We start from the raw sequence: 20,494 nt of genomic DNA on the forward strand, positions 1-20,494 counted from the left end.
CTACACAATATGATTAACTCATCTACAACCCGACTTCACCCATGTAAAAAAAATATTAAAAATATCGTCAAAATCATCTTTTCAATCGATTTTATTCTTTTAAAATCAAATCTTCAATTTCTAGCTCATTATGTGGCATGTGGCATCATGTCTTATTTTAAGTAAATAAATTACTTTTGTGGCTAGCTTTGAATGTATTTTTGACAATTGAGGGTTGAACAAATAAACAAATAAATTTGTTTTTAAAACACAAAATAGGAAAAAAAGTCTAACTGCACAGTTGAAAAATTTGAATCTGAATGATGTTTGATAGTGTATGTTTTCTTAGCATTGCGGTTGATGCGGTTGATGCACATTTTGCTTAAAAACTTGCACAAATAAATTGTAAAATTGGGTTGTTTTTGCCCTAGTCGAGAGACAAAAACTTTGAATAAAAATTGTAACTGCTTGTTAACGAGAAAAAAGCGCAAACAAAAATGTAAATTTACATATTCTTGGAGTTGAAATTGGGATAATTCAAATCAATAATTTTTCGATGTATTTTTACAGTGAACGGATTTAGAAATGTCTCGATTTCAAATATTTTGTTTTTCATCATTTATTTGCTGTTGTTATTAAAACTGAAGTGAAAAGTCACCGATTGTGATTGCACACTCAATAATATTTTTTAACTAAAGAATGTAAATGACAAAAAAATCTGAATAAATATAAATTTAAAAAATATATATTAAAAAATTATAATTTGATTTCAATTGGCACTTTGTATTGGTTTGCATAAAACTAAAAATTTAAAAATGCGTTTTCGGTCCCAAAATGTGATGAATTGATTCATTAAAAGCAAACAAGTAACTTTTCTTAATTGTTTCTCGAAAGCAGTGTTGACATTCTCGCAACCTCGCGAGAAAAAAATCGTCTCTCTTGAGGTCTCGCCGCGAGTCCTGAGCTGCCGAGAGAAACTCCCCGCTCGTGAACGGGCTAGCTCGCGAGAAGTAAAACGCGTTGGCAACGAAGACAAAAACAGCAAAACAATTGAAGTTACACCTCTTTACCATCGTGTCGTTCACATTCATAAACCTGTTAAACAAATTGCTATCTTGGAACGAAAGGCTAGCACGAGGCGCTCGCGAGCACTCGCGGCGAGAGCGAGAACGCGAGAAAAAAAGCGAGCGCGAGCGAGAAGAGAAAAGGACTAGAAGTTCTCTCCCTCGCTCGCGAGTGAGAAAAGCTTTCCTTCTTCTCACTCGAATCCCAACGCTGGGGAAAGGGTTGTTTAAATAGTAAAAAAAAACAGCAGAAACTGCAGAAGAATCTTTAATTCAGTAATTTTACTGGCAACCAGTCGGGTTGAATTTAAGTGTAAACGTCAACCGGAGAAGTTGTTGTTTTCTTCTTCCAACATTGCTGACGGACAAAAATCCTGAAATAAATTAAATATAGCGTAACTTTGTTGATAATTCATTAGGTATTGATTCAAAAATAATATAACATGCACCAGACTCTGTCACCTTCAACTAATTTAAGGTCGTTGAACTCAAATGATACCTTTTAAATAAACTTGATTCGATCGTCCTTAGTTTGGAGCCATCCATAAACCACGTGAACACTATAGGGTGGGGGGGGGGGGGTCTGCGGTTGTCCACGCTCCATACAATAAAGTTTTTTTTTCCAATCTAATCTAATCTATTTTTTTTTGTATGAAAAGTGTCCACTACAAAAAAGTGTCCACTTGGTTTATAATGAGAAGCATCGTATAATCGAAGTTTAGATAATCGAGTACGGACTGTATTACTCTAATTTGAAAATTTACAAAAAATATGTTTTATATCTTCAAGATTTTCGATGGTACTTTTTTGATTAAAATAATTATCTTCTTGTATTCCGATGGCATTTCAAATAAGTTAACTTGGAAGTTGTAAAAAATATAGACGACATTAAACATTTGAAAAAAAAATGTGAAATTTGTCAATTTCATGTAATTTGGCAAATATTCTTATCAACATTATCAAAGTATTTTGTCAAAAGGCACACAACAAATTCTGGAAATTTATTCTTACTAAACGTTGAATAAATTAACTTTGGAGGCAAACATATAAAAAATATATATTGAAATATATATTGAACAGTTATAAATAAAAATGTAAACTAAAACGTTTTGAAGGTTTCAAACTGACTCCCTCGACCGGTATCGCCCATCGAAAAATGCCCTATTTTCCGCCTTCAGCCCGGGGACGTCGACCAAGGACCTCGCTCGGCTCGGCTCGGCTCGGCCCGCTCTTCTATTTAATGCGCCGATCAAGCGCGAAGAAAGCGGTAATTATTTTACAATTAAAAATTAGCACACTTATTTTCGCTGCAGCTTTTTTTTCGCAAGCAAAAAGGCGGTCAAGCGAAAATAACTGGCAAATTTTCAGGTCAATTCGCACACACTTACCGTGAACAAAAAAAAATGCACAATTTTCTTTGCAAGATTGTCCGCTATCAACTTTGAGATTGTCAAGCAAAGAAAAGTCGCCAAGGACGGAAATGGATTTAAATTTTTAAGTCTGATTAATTCGCATTCACCTTTGTCCACAGAGAAGAGTCACCGCAGCTTAAGTCGGATCTATTTTTCTAAGTCGAAAATAACTCTTTCACCTGCGCTGTGACACGTGTTCGGTTTAGCGACTTTGTAGTCGACGACATGTTCACGGCGTTGCGGCCATGTCGGACTTTGTCACCCGAATCCCCGCAACCTGGGGGCCATCATTAGGTCATGTTGGATTTAATGGCATTAGATGAGTTAATTAATTTGGGTGACGACTCCTCCGAGATGTTTCCTCCCTCCCAACGAACAAGTGTTTCGCTTTCGCGCGGTTTATATATTTTGAAACGGTCGAGATGTTGTTGTTTAGCGGGGCGTGGTTCGTGAAAACACCAAATATTTATCTCCCCAAGTCATATTATTTAGATTGATAACTGGCAACAACGGTGGACGGTTGTAGCTACAACCAATCAAGTTCCGCTCAAACATTTTGACATGTTCGATGGGTGATTTGAATAGTTCAGAAAACAAGCGTTCAACAAGAATCGCCGACTCATTAGACGAAACGATTAACAGCAAAGACAAACAACACTCCGCAACTGCGCCGTCTTCGTCGTGAAAAACCGTGTCACGGCGGACGTCGTGAACGGCGTGATTGATTGTAATCTGTAGCCCGTTTCAATTTATCACACCATCCAAATGGCTGCGGAGTTCGCGTGGGACACATCGCACGCACGGTTTGGCAGGCTCAATTGGGCGAATAGTTCTCGCCCGGCTATACATTTGTTCTCGGGAGAGGTAACATTATACTTCCATTTGGAACGTGTGCGAACCCCGGCCAAACCAGCTGTTCCGTATATTTCAATTGGGCAACAAGGCGACAACAGGCGAGCCAAAAGCGAGAGATTCTATGCTCTGGCTTTAATCCATAATACTCCCACGATTTAAAAATATAACCATATCTCAACGCCAGTATCGTTTGGTGGGTGGGACGCCACCGGGAGCTTTGGGAATTTTCCGGTAGATTTGAGCTCGGGTTGGCCACACGGATTGACAATGGGTTTTGCCTTGAAATAACTCGTTGAATTTATCAGGTGTCACTTACCTTATTTTTCTTGTCTCTTTTTCAGAATCTGATAAATCTTCCCAAAATCAAACAGGAGAGCTTCAATGGACTGAGTCATCTAGGTGAGTTCTGCAAGGAATAAAAAAATAGACGTTATTAATTTAAGTTAGCCAGTTATATACTGTTTTGCAATATCAGTGTACGATAGAATAGATAATTTTTTTTTTTAATATGAATTATCCTCGATTATCCGAAGTTTCGGTTATCCGAAGTTAGATTATCCGAAGGTTTGTATGAGACTTTGGATAATCCAATGTTGATGGCCTATTACAGTCCAAACTCGATTATCTGAAGCCTCGATTAACGTTTCGATTATCCAAAGGTTTGCATGGGACTTGGATAATCGAATCATAAAACAAAAACAAATGGTTTTTTCTTACTTTTATCATCAAATTTGATTTCAGGGACCCAGTTTTGGTCAAATTTGAGGGGTTGATTGCCTTAAAAATTAACAAATGCATTTTCTCAATGCTCCATCACCGCCATCTTGGATTTTAAAATTCTAAATCACTTAAGCGTAGTTCATACCTAAGCTCAACAATAAGGTAGCATTACCCGTAGATTCGATTATCCCAGTCCAAGACCTTCGGATAATCGAGTCTGGACTTATAAACCAAATTTTAAATTTTTGCTTTTTGGGTGTTTTTTGAACCGCCTTGAGTCAGGGGTATTCAAAAACACCCAAAAAGCAAAACATAAAAATTTGGTTTATAGGACCTTTTCAAAAAAAACTCCAGATTTCATACCGCCATGGAAAAAATCTAAACCACTTAAGCGTAGTTTTTCCCAAGGCTTTTGGATAACCGAGTCTAGACTTTAATTATAAGTTATTCATAAAAAATTAGGTGAGTTTATGTGCAAGTTTCGTAAGTATATTCGCAGTGGCCTAAATAAAACTGAATATTTCAGTTATAAATGCTATGGAACAATCTAAAGCGATCATTTGCGCCCCATTATTTTTGCTACTGCAGAAATGTACATTTTTATTTATTGGCAAAAAAGCTTAGCTTAAATTCAATTATGTCGATGGGAATGTGTTCAGGGCGCCCAAATCTATCATACCTTAACGAAACTGAAGCATTAAAAAAGTAAAAAAATGTGTAATGAATTTTACGATAATTTGAAAAAAGGATTTAAATTTAAAATTGGTGATTGTCCTCGCTCCATACAAAAATGATTTTATTTGTATGGAAACTGTCCACGATGGGGGGGGGGGGGTGTCCACGTGGTTTGCGGATGGTCCCTAAATAAAGAGAAGCATTGTCTGAATCTATAACGCTCAACAACTAATGCTTAGGGGTCATCCATAAACCACGTGGACACTTTAGGAGGGAGGGGGTCTACAGATTGTCCACGTTCGTCCAAGCAAAATATTTTTTTGCGATGGGATGGGTTGAGATTTAAAAAAAGTGTCCACGTGCAATCCACGTGCTTAGAAGAAAGAAAACTTCATGATTATAATGGAAATAAAAATCTAATCAACAGAAAACAAATTTAAAATGGATTTTTCCAGCGTTTTAGTTCAAGTTTAGCAGGTTTGGGCTCAATTTAAATATTTTAAGTTTTTATTGTGAAATTCTGACGTACCGTACTGCAACATATTTTTTTTCGAAAAAAAATGTTCGTCAATACTTACATATTTTGAAAACACAAGGAAGTGTCACAAGATAGCACACAAGCAACGCTTACATTTTAAATTTGAGTGTGTTTTTTTAAGTCAACAGTATAAAGATTTTTAGTTTTTCGTCTGACACCTAAGTTAAACATATTTAGCCTATCTCTTCCATTGATATTTTAGCAATTCTAAGAAGGCTTATAGAAAAGATTTCTAACTTTTCATACTTTTTCAATCTGCAGCAATGTAACCCCTTATCACCACATCACAACTTGAAACAACACGCGATTGTTGCCATTGAAATTCTTAATCCATTGATTAGGAGGCATAGACTTCTGGAGTACTTCTCGCGTTGCATCGAATAAAAAGTGCCACGCATCGATTCAAATCTGTGCAGAAAGTGTGCTATCAATCGTCATTGACACGTAACAAATGGGATGTGGTCTTGCCTTCTGACTCAAGCATTGAAATACTCTCTTCTTGTAATCACTCGCATGTGCAGTCGATTGCGTAAAAAAAAAGAATTGCCGAAATTCATTGTATATTTGATAACAAGTGTTAAAAATAAGTTATAACATTTTTTTTTTTCAACTCCCACAGTTGCCCTGCCAGCGTACGAGCAGGTCAAATCCCCGGGCACGCCCCAGCACCAACAGCAGCACCAGCAGCATCTGCCGACCGTGATCGAGCGCGTCCACGACAACTCCGAGTCGGACAACGGGGACAACCCGAACAACAACAACACCGTCGTGCCCGTGTCCATTTCGGCCGCCGGAATCACGATCAAAACCGACGAAATCACCGTGGCCAGCAACCTCACGGGGGACGATCCGAGGACCACCAATCCGAGGTTTGTTTGAGATTTGCTGTAATTTGCGTCGAAAATTAGATTTTTCTCTTTAAAATTTTCAGTTCCGTCAGTCCCACGGGATCGAGTCGAAACTCGAACGCCAAACCACCCTACAGCTACGTGGCGTTGATAGCCATGGCGATCCAGGTTAGTACCACGCGAGAGTCTTAGTCTAGCGCCGAATCCCAGCTGAAACGTGATCTCGGCTGTAGACTAACACGCGCTCGCGACGTCTTCCAGTGCCAAGAGAGAAAAAAAGCAAGAATTCACGTCATAAATTACACGCATTCATTAGTGGCGAGAATTTATTAATCACGTTTTAATCCGGCCGGCCTCATCGCGCGAGACTCTTCTAGAGGAAAAACGGATGCCACTTCATCTCAGTCATCGCGTCCCAGAGAAGACTCGAGTCGTGGACGAAAAATCGGGGAAAGTCGCGCGAAAGATTATTAAAACATCTAATTTATAATTACCATTAAAGTTGATAGTCCGGGCTTTCGTCACCGTCTTTAAGTCGCGCAGTTGTGGGGCTAATTTATCGTAATCATCTCCGGTCATTTGTAGCGAAAGGCACGACTTGGACGTTTCTTTGATCCGACCATTTTGGGAGGATTTGTAACGTAACTGTTGGTCTTTTCTTCTCCTCCCCCAGAACTCCCAAATGAAGCGAGCGACGCTGAGCGAGATCTACGGCTACATTACGTCCCGATTTCCGTACTTTGAGAAGAACAAAAAGGGCTGGCAGAACTCGATCCGTCACAACCTCAGTCTGAACGAGTGCTTCGTGAAGATCCCGCGGGAGGGCGGTGGCGAGCGCAAGGGCAACTACTGGACGCTGGACCCGCAGTACGAGGACATGTTCGAGAACGGAAACTACAAGCGGAGAAGGCGCATGAAGCGACCCTACCGGACAGGCCACTACTCCAAGATGTTCGGCGACTCGTACATGGCCAACGCCGGCAACTTTACGCACCGGCAGGTCTTCGCGCAGAGTCCATACCAGACGTATCCGCGGTACGACACCGGGTAAGCAACTTCCACGAACCCCCTGAAATAAAACAACACCTAAGTCCAACTCTCTCTCTCCAGAACAACGTGGATGCCAACGCCACAGCTCGGCTCGTACACCTCGTGCTCCACGCGGTCCAACTACTCATACTCAACGCAGGTAAGTTCACCAGCCCAAGTCCTAATCGGACCAACCCCGCTATAATCCTCCAACTTTGTTCCAGCTGCAGCAGCCTGTGCAACCTGTGACCATCAACACCTACGGATCGTTATCGCAAAACTTAGGTATGGCAGAACGCAGAGTAATTTGTGCAAATTAGTTCAACTAAATGCTTTTTTTTTACCTATTTTAGTTTCCGGCAGTACACCACCCCCCTGTCCACGGAGATTCGAGCCGTATTACACACACTGGGACACTGCTAGTAAGTAGTTTCTTGAATTTGCGTTTAAAATTTAAAATTAATTAAAAAATAACAGTCCTGCCAGATCATTAAACTAAACAAGTTATTGTAAATACGTGTCAAAAAAGTGTTGAAAAAATGGTTCTGGAAGTAATGTTCATACATAATGTCTTAAAACAATACTTAAGTTTAAATATCTTTTTACAGTGTTGCCAGAAAAACTCATAAGAAAGGCCATTCAAATACCTTTTCGAAGATGTTTAAAATGTTGTTTCAGAAGTTTTTTATCCAAATCCATACAATATCTTATGTTTTTAAATATTTCGTCACAGTGCTGCCAGATAATTAAAGTGTACAACTATTAGGAAAGGTCACTCAAATATCTATTCTGAGATGCTCGAAGATGACTTATTTTTATACTTATTTCAATCCAAAGTTTAGTAAATTCCACTTTATGGTCTAAATATTTCATGACAGTACTGCCAGATCATCTAAATTTATGACATATCGGACTGGTTATCGAAATGTCTTTGAAACAATCAATTTTCAAACACCCTTAAAATAATTCTTTTTAGTTTTATTATTTCGAGCTATTTTCTCTTACTATGCTATGTCTCGATATCCCCGACAGTGTTGCCAGATCATCAAACTGAAGTGGTCTTAAAAAATTTCCAACACTCAAAAAACAGACAAAAAAGTTTCCCATACCGGGAATCGAACCCGGGCCTTCCGGGTGAGAGCCGGATATCCTAACCACTAGACAATATGGGACTTGCGAGGGAAGGGGTAAGAATTTGCCATTTTCTGGCCAGCAGTTTTGCGCTAGGGTTGACCTAACGAAAAAATGTCCATAAATAAGTCTTACAAAAGTAAAAAAAACTGAGTCCGACGTTCTTGCTCGTTTTCGAAATATAAAATAAAAAAAAATCGAACTATAATGATTGAAATAGGAATTAATAAATTACTTTGCTTTAAAACAGTCAATAACTTTGACGCCTCGTTATTTTTGTTTGCTTTTTCCTATTTCTTGAGCACTTTTTGGTATTTTTTTCTAAATATTTATAAAGTTATTTGAATTTCGTTTTAAAATGTAAGCTAAAAACATAATCGCAACACCAAATATTTCGTTAATACAATAAGGCCGTTGCAAACTTGTATCTACATTCCTCCCAAATTTGATAACGAAAAGCCGCTGTTCGATCAGCACAGACACTCCTTGACGTGGATAGTTTCCAAGATGAAAGCGAACGATAGTCTTATGGTGCTAGGTGACTTCAACTTCCCAGCCATTCGCTGGACGCGCACACCGACGAACAAACTGATTCCAAACTTAGCCCTCACTCCGACCAATGAGTTAAAGCACAAACTCCTGGATGAGTATTCTACCGCAAACCTTAGCCAACTGAACGACATGTGCAACAACTCAAGCAACGTTCTTGACCTATGCTTTGCCAGCTCTGGGACACCGATCAACTTTACCCTTCTACCAGCTCCTCTGCCTTTGGTGAAAGACGTGCGCCACCACTTTCCGTTTCTTGTTTCCATTTCCTGCACGACGCTCGATTTTCGTGATGTTGCTGGTAATACGTTCATGGACTATCGTAAGGGAAACTACGATGGCATGAACAACTTCCTGACCAACATTAATTGGAACCAACTACTGGCCAACCTTGACGCCGACACAGCTGCTGATACTTGGACAGGTGTTCTAACAGACGCCATCAACACCTTCGTTCCAAGGAAACAGCGCCAGCCTCCAAGACATCCACCGTGGTCAACACCTCGACTGCAGATTCTGAAGTCCAGGAAACGCGCTGCCCTCAAGAAATACGCCAAACACCCGACAGATCGATGGAGAAACCATTATAGGTCAAGAAACCGGAAGTACAGTATCCTGAACAAACAACTTTTTCGTCGCCACCAACACCGAATCCAAAGCCGATTGAAACGAGACCCCAAGAAGTTCTGGAACCACGTAAACGAGCAGCGGAAAGAGACAGGTCTACCAACTGCGATGATACTCGACGGTGAAGAGGCTACTTCCACCGAGAGTATAAGCGATCTGTTTCGTCGCCAGTTCAGCAGCGTATTCACCAACGAAGCAGTAGGGGAAACGCATATTGCTAAGGCTGCTAGCAACGTTCCACTGCGACCTCCCATTGGACCTCACCCGGTGGTCACTTCCGAGTCCATCCGTCGTGCCTGCGCCTCTCTCAAAGGTTCTACCAGCTGCGGCCCAGACGGCATCCCCGCGTTTGTGCTAAAAAAGTGTTGCGATGCACTCGCGGAACCATTGGCTCAACTCTTCAATACCTCGCTTGCTACTGGAGTTTTCCCGTGTTGCTGGAAGAAGTCCTTTGTTTTCCCAGTCCACAAGAAGGGCCCAAAACGTGATGTCCGGAACTATCGCGGAATTGCTGCCCTCTGCGCAGTCAGCAAACTGTTCGAAGTAATCGTGCTGGATTTCATTAAGTTCAACTGCTGTGACTATGTCGCCCTGGAACAGCACGGCTTCATGGCGAAACGTTCCACCAACTCTAACTTGGTCTCCTACTCGTCCTTCATTCTTCGAACCATGCAGCAACGGAAGCAGATCGATGCCATCTATACGGACCTATCAGCGGCTTTCGACAAGCTGAACCACCGCATTGCTGTTGCGAAACTGGAACGCCTAGGTTTCGGCGGGCCCATGCTCGATTGGCTACGCTCCTATCTCACTGGCCGTGAAATGAGCGTTAAAATCGGTGACGTGATTTCCGCTGCTTTCTCTGTTTTTTCAGGCATTCCGCAAGGAAGCCATCTGGGCCCTCTGATCTTCCTCCTCTACATGAACGACGTGCATCATCTTTTAGGCTGTCACAAACTGTCGTATGCGGATGATATCAAACTGTTCACCGTTGTCGAGAATGATACCGACTGCCAGTTTCTTCAGGAGCAGCTCGACCTGTTCGCCAACTGGTGCTCCGAAAACAGGATGGTTCTGAACGCTTCCAAGTGCTCGGTTATCTCTTTCACACGCAAGCGCAACACAATGTCTTTCCACTACACACTTTCAAACACCACCATACCTAGGACCTCCTGTGTGAAAGATTTAGGTGTGATGCTGGATAGCAAAATGACGTTTGCTGACCACATTACGTATACAGTCTCCAAGGCTTCCAAAACTCTTGGCTTCATCTTTAGGATAGCTAAAAACTTCCGGGATTTAAGCTGTCTCAAAGCTCTTTATTGTTCGTTGGTCCGCTCTACTTTAGAGTACTGTTGTATTGTTTGGGCTCCCTTCTACCAGAACGCGATTCAACGCGTGGAGTCGGTCCAGCGGAAGTTCGTTAAGTACGCGCAACGTCACATTATCTGGCCTGATCCCGCCAATCCACCGAGTTACGCAGAGCGCTGTAAAATGCTTAATCTCGAACTTCTTACAGTAAGGCGTGACGTTTCCAAGGCGACCTTCGTTGCAGATCTCCTTCGATCGTCCATCGATTGTCCTGCCGTTTTGCAACTGGTAAACATAAACACTCGCCCTCGCGTACTCCGCAATCACTCGTTCTTGACTGTCCACAGGGCTCTCACAAACTATGGGCAGAACGAACCGGTTTCAAGTATGTGTCGTGTTTTTAACTTGTGCTCAGATCTGTTTGACTTTGACATCTCCCGTGACACTATCAAAAAACGATTCCTTAATCACCTGAAATCCCATCCCTAACCTGACGATACACACGTAGATTTTAGAACTGTGATATTTTTTTAATTTATTGAGTTAGTTTTAAGAGTGACCCCGTCTTGTATCATTTGAGTTTTGTGTACTTGTTGATGCGATAAGATGAGGTGGTTTTGTGCCTTTTTGAGAAAGTGTCTTTTATCGATAACCAGACACAGCTCAAGGGGGCTTTTGTCCACCTCCAATAAAGAAAAAATAACAAAATAACAAAATAACATTTTTCAAATTTTATGTCACCCCCTTCAAAATTTGTCTGAAAAATCAGGGGGCAAAACAATATTTTTCCAAAAAAAAATCAAAGGTCTAAACAACTGAGAACAACCTAAAATGAAAAAAAAAAGCCAATTCTTAGATATTTTGGACACTAATGATGGCAAAACAACTGGACAGGTATATAATGCATTTAAAAACACTTATTTTTTTCATTAAAATGTTGAAACCATGTGTGAATATTACTTGATGGTTTGTAAATCGTTATATATAATTTATATCAAAAACGAATTTCTATTGACGTTGATAAATAAAGTATTAAAATAATATCAATCGAGATTTTTTTTTCAAAACATCAAAAATCACAAATTTATTCAAAACATGTTTCTTCTAATTTCAGTTCTCCCCGTGGTGAAGGATGAAGCCTCAAATCAGATGAGTGTAAGCTCCACGCAGCAGTCCTACCAGAAGAACTACCTGCCGCAACCGTAACGGCGAATGAGCAGGCTTGGGGCCTCAACACCAACTCTACCACCGTCGGATACCAATACCACCACCACCACCACCAGAACGACGCTACCACCACCATCATTGTCATTGGCCAAACTCAGCCCAACATTTTTCTGTAGATACAGAAGGAAATTTTAACCTTGTTTAACATTTTTCAAGTGTAGAAAGTATAGGAACATGATTTTTTTTTTCGATGTACCAACGCGCAAAGTTGGGCGAAACTCACTCTAGAACATTTGCATTTACAGGGTCGATTTTTCGAGAGCGCAAATTTGAACGATTCATATCAATCCAAATTGATGTACAAACAAAATTGTAAGCGTAACTTAGTTTTCGTGTATATAAAAAGAAATATAAATGCTTCAAATCAAGAATATGATCGGGATCTCTAGGCGTTAGGTAACAACTGAGTTAAACAAAAAAGAGGAAGGCTATACACACACAAGTAAATTATTTATTTAATAAAGTCTAGCATTAGGTCTAACGATACCGTAACTCTCAGTCTTGTATCAGGAGGTCACACTACAAAATCTGCAACGGTTTGGCGATTCGATGTAAATGATAAAATTGTCCGTCCAAACACGAGCGAACATGCGTATCACTCCTCTAACCTTCCCTCTCTTCCTACATAATTGACGTTACGAAATAAAGTTATGTGAAACTGTAATCGCGAGCGAAACATTTCTTCCAAGATGACAAGACCATCAATTGCGCATAAATTTCGTCTACCGCGCGGTGACACTTGTTGGATCCCGTAACTTCTCGGTAAACGCTGCGCTCATTTGCAGTAATTCAATGCGCTGAAGATGTACTAGCGCGCGCAGCATCTGGGCAACGAGCTCCGCAGAGAGGCGCGCATCAGCAATTAGACTAGCAATTAATTTTCGACGGAACGAAACCAGACAGATGATATACGAGCTACTTGCAGTGTCAGGAAAATGTGTGAAGAAAGGAAAAAGAGCGGTTTTACGTCTCACTTTGAGCAGGAGATGAGTTCTCGCCAAGACAAATCAGTCCCCGCGGTGTGAGGGATGAGCACGATACGGGAGGATGCAAGTCATTAACCAAAGTGTCACTTTGATGATGGTGAAAAATTAGAAGGAAGGTGTTAAAAGGAATAATGTGGGCCCGCGTGTCGCGGTGACGGATCGAGGATTGGGTTTTGATTTACGGCTTGAATTACAGTTCCTTTCGTAGATGCTAGCAAAGGAGTGTTTTCACCTTAAGGCATGTTCAACCGAAAGCGTCCAAGTATTTTTGGATGTTGTCAGCTAACCACCGAATCGTGCACTTCTAAGCTGCATGCTCGAATTCTTAAGGCCACTTAAGGCATGTCCCTGCTGCTACATTCCCCAATTCGTTCGGACGAATGCACCGAAAGCAAATAAATTACATGCATTTATGAAAACACATGTTCCTCCACGTTAAAACTGTCGTCGAGCAGGGCAGCAGCGCCGGAAGAAACGCGCGTCGAGAAAAATTGAAACAGATTCGTTTTCGTGATTTCCCACTCACATTACGTCGTGGTTGTGCTTTGCTGTCACGAATAGGGTTTTTGACGTTTGAAAGAAAAATCATTTTAATGATTTAATAACAACCAGAACACTGCAAATTCTAACCAATAAAAAATCGTTTCATTTGAAAGATAATCATTTTACACATTTTTTAGAACTGTAAAGACCAAAGAAAGTTGACTTACGACAGCAAAGCACAACGCTGAGTATCGAACTCGGGCGTGCGGGGGATAAGCTTCATATTTGTTAAAGACTATGTTAATAGGAATGTCTTGGGATGCGTTTTTCTTTCGCTCTCGCACACTTTCTGGGCCTCATATTTCATCTTCCCGAAGAGCGGTCGGGCCAAGGGATTCCCTTGCGCCTCCCGTGTCACGGTTTGACGATTTCGGCACAACTGCTGGCGCACATGCCGGCTGCAACTACAATCGCCAACAAATGGAAGGATTCGACGAAAATCGGTTCTAATTTGTTTGTTTTTCACTCGCTCGAAATAAAATACTTAACATTTTAAATATTATTAGATCGCTGTCACAACGTCGTCAATCATGGCGACCGGAGAGCCACTTTGCTGCATTATGAGCGCGAGTGCATCTTAATACTAATTCTTAAGGAGGGGGAAACTGACTGAAATTGATATGACGATTATGAGACGATCAGTCTTTTGCACTATAGTCTATGACTAATGGGAGCACATGTTCCTTTATTTTGGAGCAGCGCGGCTGCTGAGAGCATTGACTAATGATAGGGTTAGGAAAACTATATCCATAGACATCGTAACTAATGAGCTTCCGGCGAAACGTGCCCATTTCCGTAAACCTTTCCGTCCGTTCACGAACAGAAAAGTTTGCGTTCGAATTAGAACCGCGGGGTTATTTTAAGAACCACCCCAACAACAATTTGCCAAACAAGCTTGTCGAAACAACTTTCTGATAAGAATTCTACCCCCAGCAATGTGACTGGTTGACGTTGGGTTACCTTCACGGGCACCAAGGCAGCGTGGCCGAGCGGTCTAAGGCGCTGGTTTTAGGCACCAGTCAGAAATGGCGTGGGTTCGAATCCCACCGCTGTCAAGATTTTTTGTGCGCATCGCGTCGGAGTGAGTAATTACTTTTTTTACCTGTCACTGGATGGATATTGTATTTCACAGCTGTTTGGCTGGGTGATTTTAGGGGGGTGGAATTTCATGCTTCAGCATAGGTGGAAGGGGTTGATATTTTTCTCTCTCTTGCTGTTAGCTCTCATGCGTTCTCACGAGAGAAAGAGAGACTCCAGAGGGGAGGAGCGTTTATCTCTTGAACCAGAATTCAAAAACACGCACACAACGCAACGATGTGATTTAGAGTAATCAATTTTTTTCCAGAAAATGGCGGCCGCTCTATAAAAAGGGTTTAAAAGACAGGTTGTTCTAAAGGCAATATAAAGTTCGATAACTTTTGCGAGCTGTAGGGTTTTTTTAATAGCAAGTGGTATATTTGTTTTTCTGTAATATTTTTTTATTATTTTTCACCAAATTTGGCTGATAGAAATTTTATTTAAAGTTTGTGCCACCCTTGTAGAACTAGTGTCTTTCATTAAAATGTTGAGACTTTGGCTTGTTATTAAATTTTTTCTATTTTTAGTTATTTATTTTTTATTTTTTGAAAATTTGATTTGTTTTAGAGAAAAAAAATCAAACAAGTATCGGAAGTCGCGATGGCTCTTACGACGTATTGCGAACTAGCCAAAGAAATATTCTTTTTCCTAAAGTTAAAAGGTTTATTTCCAATATGTGGTTCCAAATTTAAAAATTTGTAAAAAGCTTGGAAAGCACTTTTTTCTACTAATGCAGAAACTAACACTATTAAATGTACCGTCATCAGGGGTGACATTGGGTCTGGGGGGTAAGATTGGGTCATACAAAAATGCTGAAATTTGTATGACCCAATCTCACCCACCAGACCCAATGTCAAAAAATAAAAATTAAAATCACATGTAAATTTTTTTACATTTCAATGCAAAAAAACATGGAAAATTCAATATTCAGCAGTACGGTCGGTTTGCAATCATTAATTTTCAAAAAATCTGCAAAAAAAAAACTTTTTACGGTATTACTGCACATAAAAATATCACTAAAACTAAAAATATTTCCAAAGTCACTCAAACAAGTTAAAAATGATTATAAACACAGGGGAATGTTTTGAGCTGATTGACCATAAAATTACTTTTAAATTTTAAAGTGCTTTGACAAAAAAAGAATTTGCCCTCTTATTTTTTGGACCGATTTTAAAGGGGATTTTTTTTACAAAATGTTTGCCACATTTTTGATTGTTGAGTTTCATTATGAACCCTGAACAAATCTAATTATTAAGAATTTCTAGATCCAAGATGGCGACTAAAAAGCGGTGATGATTGATATTGAGAAAATGCATTTGGTTATTCAACAAATTTGACTAACATGAGGTAGCAGAACTCAAATTTGATGGTAAAAGTGAGAAAAAAATGATTTTATTTTGTTCATGATTAGAATCGAACTCAAGATAATCTAGTCTAGACTGTGAATATTTATTTAAGGGGTTACATACATGTAGGAATTTTTAAAATTTCATATTACAGAAAGTTCACTAAATTCACTAAAAAGATGATTTTCAATCACTCCTGAAAGATTCATGAAGATATTTCGTGACTGAACTGAGTAAGAGACGATTTAAGTTCACTTTTTTGCCATGCGCAAAGCGAACTGTCAAACTTCGTGAACGTTTTCCTTTAAACACCGAGTTGATTTACGGGTGCCACGATATCTCGAGATGGGATGGACCAAATTGGCTGAAATTTGGGGTGAAGACTCCCAAGACATAGGGGAAGGTGGGGCAAGACGACCATATGGGGCAAGAGGAACAATCGCTCCTACGGCCGTAATTTGTACAATTTTGATTATTTCCAGTATGAGGAATTGTTGCTAGCAATGCAATTAGCTGATTCTACTACCACATAACCGCCAAAATGACGTAAACGCCACGGGGCATAAGATTTAATGAAGTTTTTTTCGAAACCTTTGTTTTCTTATAATATTTGGAAAGTACAAACTAAGGCTTAGGGTTCGTTTTAAGGCTCATTTTATAAAAATGCTATTTTTCCTAGATCAGTAGTGTCCCTACAAATGACATGCACCTATTACAAAGTATGATTTAACTTTTGGTTATTTTTGTTGAGAGCTTTTAAAAAATCTTGTTCAGGTGGGGCAAGTGTACCATATGGATTTTTAGTATGGAAAAAATTACGAATTGCTGCAACAACATATTTTATTGGGAAATAAATACATGAAAGTACTTAAAAACTGATAAACAATCGTTAAAAAAAATTGTAAATACAAAGTATAGTGATATTATGAAAATTTACTATTTATCATAGAAGTAGTATTTTTTTTTTCGTAAAAACGATAAAATTTTTAGTAAAATATTATTATTTAATCTAAAAATGGAAGAAACCATTCAAATACATTCTAATCTGATGTATCTAAGTGATAACAGTTCAATTGTTAGCAAATTACCATATTTTTTCATGCATTGTTCCTCTTGCCCCAACGGGTTGCTCGTCTTGCCCCACTAGTTGAGTAGAACGTACGGAAAATCAAAAATTTTAAAATCAATTTTTCACATTAAAAAACAGGATTTTTTAAAAACTTGTTTAAACAAAGTCTTAGTCAAGACCTAGAATAAGATGATTATAATAAAATCCGACAGATTTTTAACTTTTTAATGGGTTATAACGAGCATTTCCTTAGCTTGTTACACTTGCCCCACTTTCCCCTATCCCGTGTGCATGACGAAGCCCGATTTGGAAATTTTGCTTTTTGAAAAATACAAGAATTTAAAACTTACGATTTTTTATATGAAAAACATAAAAATATTTTTATCTTTTTTTTTAAATTAAGTTTTTGAAAATCCGCCTTCGTCATGCACACAGGACTGGTTTAACGATTCTTCACCAAAATTTTGAGTTAATTTGGTCAAAGCAGTGTTGAGATATCGTGGCACCTGTTTTTTGAAACTGCTAACTTGAAATTGCTATAGTTATCTCGGCAATGGTACACCCAAATGTTTTCTTATTTATTTTGTTATTAGATGAAAATGTATATTTTAATGTCCTGCAAAAAGATTTAAAAAAAAGTTTGAATGTGTGCTCATACCAACATTTTTGACGATTTACATGTATGTAACCCCTTAAAAGACACATCTAGAATCAAAAAAAATATTTCAAAAATCATTTTTTGAAAACCTTTTAAAAGAAATTCAAAAAAATAATTTCAAAATATATTGAAATAAAATTATTTTAAAAAACACAGGAATTGAGGTAAGAGGACAAAACATCTGAGAATATTGTAGACATCATCAGATAAATTCTGTTGAAAATCGGAGCAAATAATTGTTGATCCCATGTGCATAAAAACGTCTTAAATAAAACAAAACTCAACTTTTCAATAATCTACCAATTTTGTTAAAAGGTCACACAAGTTGCAGGTTATATTCATTTTTAGCAACAAACCGATAATTACCGAAGCGATAACCGAAATTAGTCTGTTTATATACACTTGATGCTTCTTATGTTTATATTTTTCGCCAAGAAAGCGCCAAACAATCAATGAAGAGGCGAAAACATTCCCAACAAAAAAAGCTCTCGTCACGAGACAAATCTCATCACTTGTTGCGCGGCGTTTCATGATTATTGGGCCCGGTTCGGTAAGTGTTTACCATTTCTTAATTTACTGTTTTGAAAATATTTACTACCGTGTTTAGTAAACTTTTTTGGCATGTTTACCAAATCTCTCACGTGCTCCTGCCTCTTAATTTCGGGGCGTACATGTTTATGTATTGGGAGTTGCGGCGCGGAGAAGGTCCTCCTAAAAACCCACTCTGAATATGTTGATGTTCTTTCGTTTTTTGCTTCGATGATCCGCCGTGACATGTTGTATCTGCGAGTGTGATGTTTGTTGTACTTGTTCAGTTCAGTTTACGAAAATTTAGACTTTAATCTCGACTGCATCTGTGCAGAGACTACGTCGTAATTTTTACTTGAGTTTGAAAACATTAATTACATGATTTTGATGTTGAATCTAAATATTTTCCATAAATATTCAATATTTTGACTTTGTATGAAAAATTAATAAATAAGTTATAGCAACTCAACTTTATTTACTATTTAAAAATGTTTTGCAAAACATATATCTTTGATCAAGATCAGACCAACTAGAACTCGATTAGATGGTTTATAAATCATCGATTAGTAAATCGGTTTGGCGCTAGCCAAGCACTTTTCTGCAGACGGGTTTCCTCTAACTGACTGTCGCCACTGGTTGCCTCATAATAGAGTCATTAAATTTGTTTATGTGACCGAACAGATCGAGTTTCATGGCGCGTCCGGAATATATGGTAATAAAAAAAGAACTAATCGTCACTTGGTATGGGCTTAATAGTAGTGGAAGGGATTTCTTACTGGCGGTTCTACGTAAATAATGATTTTGAATTGCGTCCATTGTTGTTCAGACTGTTAAAAATGTTATCGTAAAATTTTAATCAGAATTTTAAGATTTAAAAAAGATCTTTATGCGATTTGGAAACTAATATAAAATATGATAAAAAAAAGTAATAAAATCAACTGAAAGTTTATTGAAAAAATAAAAAAGAGACTTTAGGAAAACTATGAAATTATTTGATTGCGATTATTTATTTTTTCATTTCTTTTTGTTCTAAAAATACACAGAAAAAAAAATCATGGTAATATTACATCTAGGAAAAGGTACATTTTTGTGTCAGAAAAAATATGTAACTTTACCTCTGAAAATGTGTAATTTTACTACTTTTCTGTTGTAATGTCACTTTTTCATTCTAAATTGAGGTAAAATTATATCATAAAAGAGGTAATATTCAACCTTCCAAAATTACACCTACCAAAATGACACAATTTTTTACTGTTTAGAAAATTTCAGATTTTTTCCTATGTTTCACTTTTTTTTTCAAATTTCCTGCATTTTCCCGGTTTCAAACATGAGTGGCCCCCTCTAAAATGAAGCAAAAAAGCTTCCCATACCGGGAATCGAACCCGGGCCTTCCGGGTGAGAGCCGGATATCCTAACCACTAGACAATATGGGACTTGCTAATCTACCCTCATCGTGTAATTTTCCGACCGCTCGAATTTTCCTCAGAAAATCGACCACCCCAACAGCTGTTGCCACCACCTGAATAATGGTTTTTCCAGTTTTTCCCAGGAATTTCAGTGCTTTATTGCACCGGCAAGAGTTACGACTTGGAACAGGTTGAGAGCAGGAAAAACAGAAATTATAATTTATTCGCTCCGCGGGTGCCCCCGAGGTTTCGTAAATATTTAAAGTTTTAAAATTTTAATCATTCGCGGTGTGGTAATTTGCTGCTGACGCAAAAATATGCCCCCGTCCCGTTTGATTTATCCCAACTGAAGGTGCAAGTAATTATTGCATTATTTGAAAACGCACTCGACGTTTAGTGTACAGATGCGGAATGTTAAACGACTGTCGACAACGACGGGAATGTTGTTGTTAATAAATAAAGTGTTGAGCTCTCCCTGGAGGGAAGGTTGGGTTTGGTAAAATTTACGACCCTTTCAGAACCCTTTCGAGACAATCGTAAATTGTTCCTTAGAATGACAAAGAGAATTGGAAAACGAGGAAAATTTATGCATATCGATTTTCTTTCAAAGAGATTTTCCCAGGAATCGCTTAAATATTTACTACAGAAAAAAAAAAACTAATTAGAGATCATTTCCAACAAAAATCAAGAATTGGCGGAATTCTACTAGGAAATCCAACTGACGCCAGTCATTATCAGCGTTGTTTGTTCTTCAATCTTGATCAACAAGCTCGCCGGGACTTGATTAGGTCCGCGAGGCGTGCATACAAGAGAAGCACATTTTCCGTAATTAAAATCAGCGTGCAAGTCCTTTAGGCGGGGATGCACAACTGAAGTCTCATTGCCATCTACTCGCACAGATTGATGATTAATTGAT

At 38.8% G+C, this 20,494-nt stretch overlaps 1 protein-coding gene and 3 non-coding genes across 4 annotated transcripts in view; 2 read left to right on the forward strand and 2 right to left on the reverse strand.

Moving 5' to 3' along the window:
* The window catches only part of LOC120414589 (forkhead box protein S1-like), a 36,068-nt gene extending 23,439 nt beyond the window's left edge, over positions 1-12,629 (forward strand). The window contains exons 3-10 of the mRNA XM_039575829.2: positions 3,652-3,709; positions 5,863-6,112; positions 6,175-6,259; positions 6,765-7,138; positions 7,202-7,280; positions 7,345-7,405; positions 7,474-7,542; positions 11,853-12,629. Coding sequence (XP_039431763.1) covers positions 3,652-3,709; positions 5,863-6,112; positions 6,175-6,259; positions 6,765-7,138; positions 7,202-7,280; positions 7,345-7,405; positions 7,474-7,542; positions 11,853-11,944 — 1,068 coding nt within the window. The 3' untranslated portion in view covers positions 11,945-12,629. The remainder of the gene's footprint in view (positions 1-3,651; positions 3,710-5,862; positions 6,113-6,174; positions 6,260-6,764; positions 7,139-7,201; positions 7,281-7,344; positions 7,406-7,473; positions 7,543-11,852) is intronic.
* On the reverse strand, positions 8,221-8,292 carry Trnae-cuc (transfer RNA glutamic acid (anticodon CUC)). Its single transcript has one exon. It is a non-coding gene; the product is annotated as a tRNA-Glu (tRNA).
* Positions 12,630-14,469: 1,840 nt separating the features above from the next.
* Positions 14,470-14,549, forward strand: Trnal-uag (transfer RNA leucine (anticodon UAG)). The gene has a single exon. It is a non-coding gene; the product is annotated as a tRNA-Leu (tRNA).
* A 4,984-nt stretch (positions 14,550-19,533) lies between these two features.
* Positions 19,534-19,605, reverse strand: Trnae-cuc (transfer RNA glutamic acid (anticodon CUC)). Its single transcript has one exon. It is a non-coding gene; the product is annotated as a tRNA-Glu (tRNA).
* Positions 19,606-20,494: the final 889 nt, after the last annotated feature.

Source organism: Culex pipiens, chromosome 2 (assembly GCF_016801865.2).
Source record: "Culex pipiens pallens isolate TS chromosome 2, TS_CPP_V2, whole genome shotgun sequence".
Lineage (NCBI taxonomy): Eukaryota > Metazoa > Arthropoda > Insecta > Diptera > Culicidae > Culex > Culex pipiens.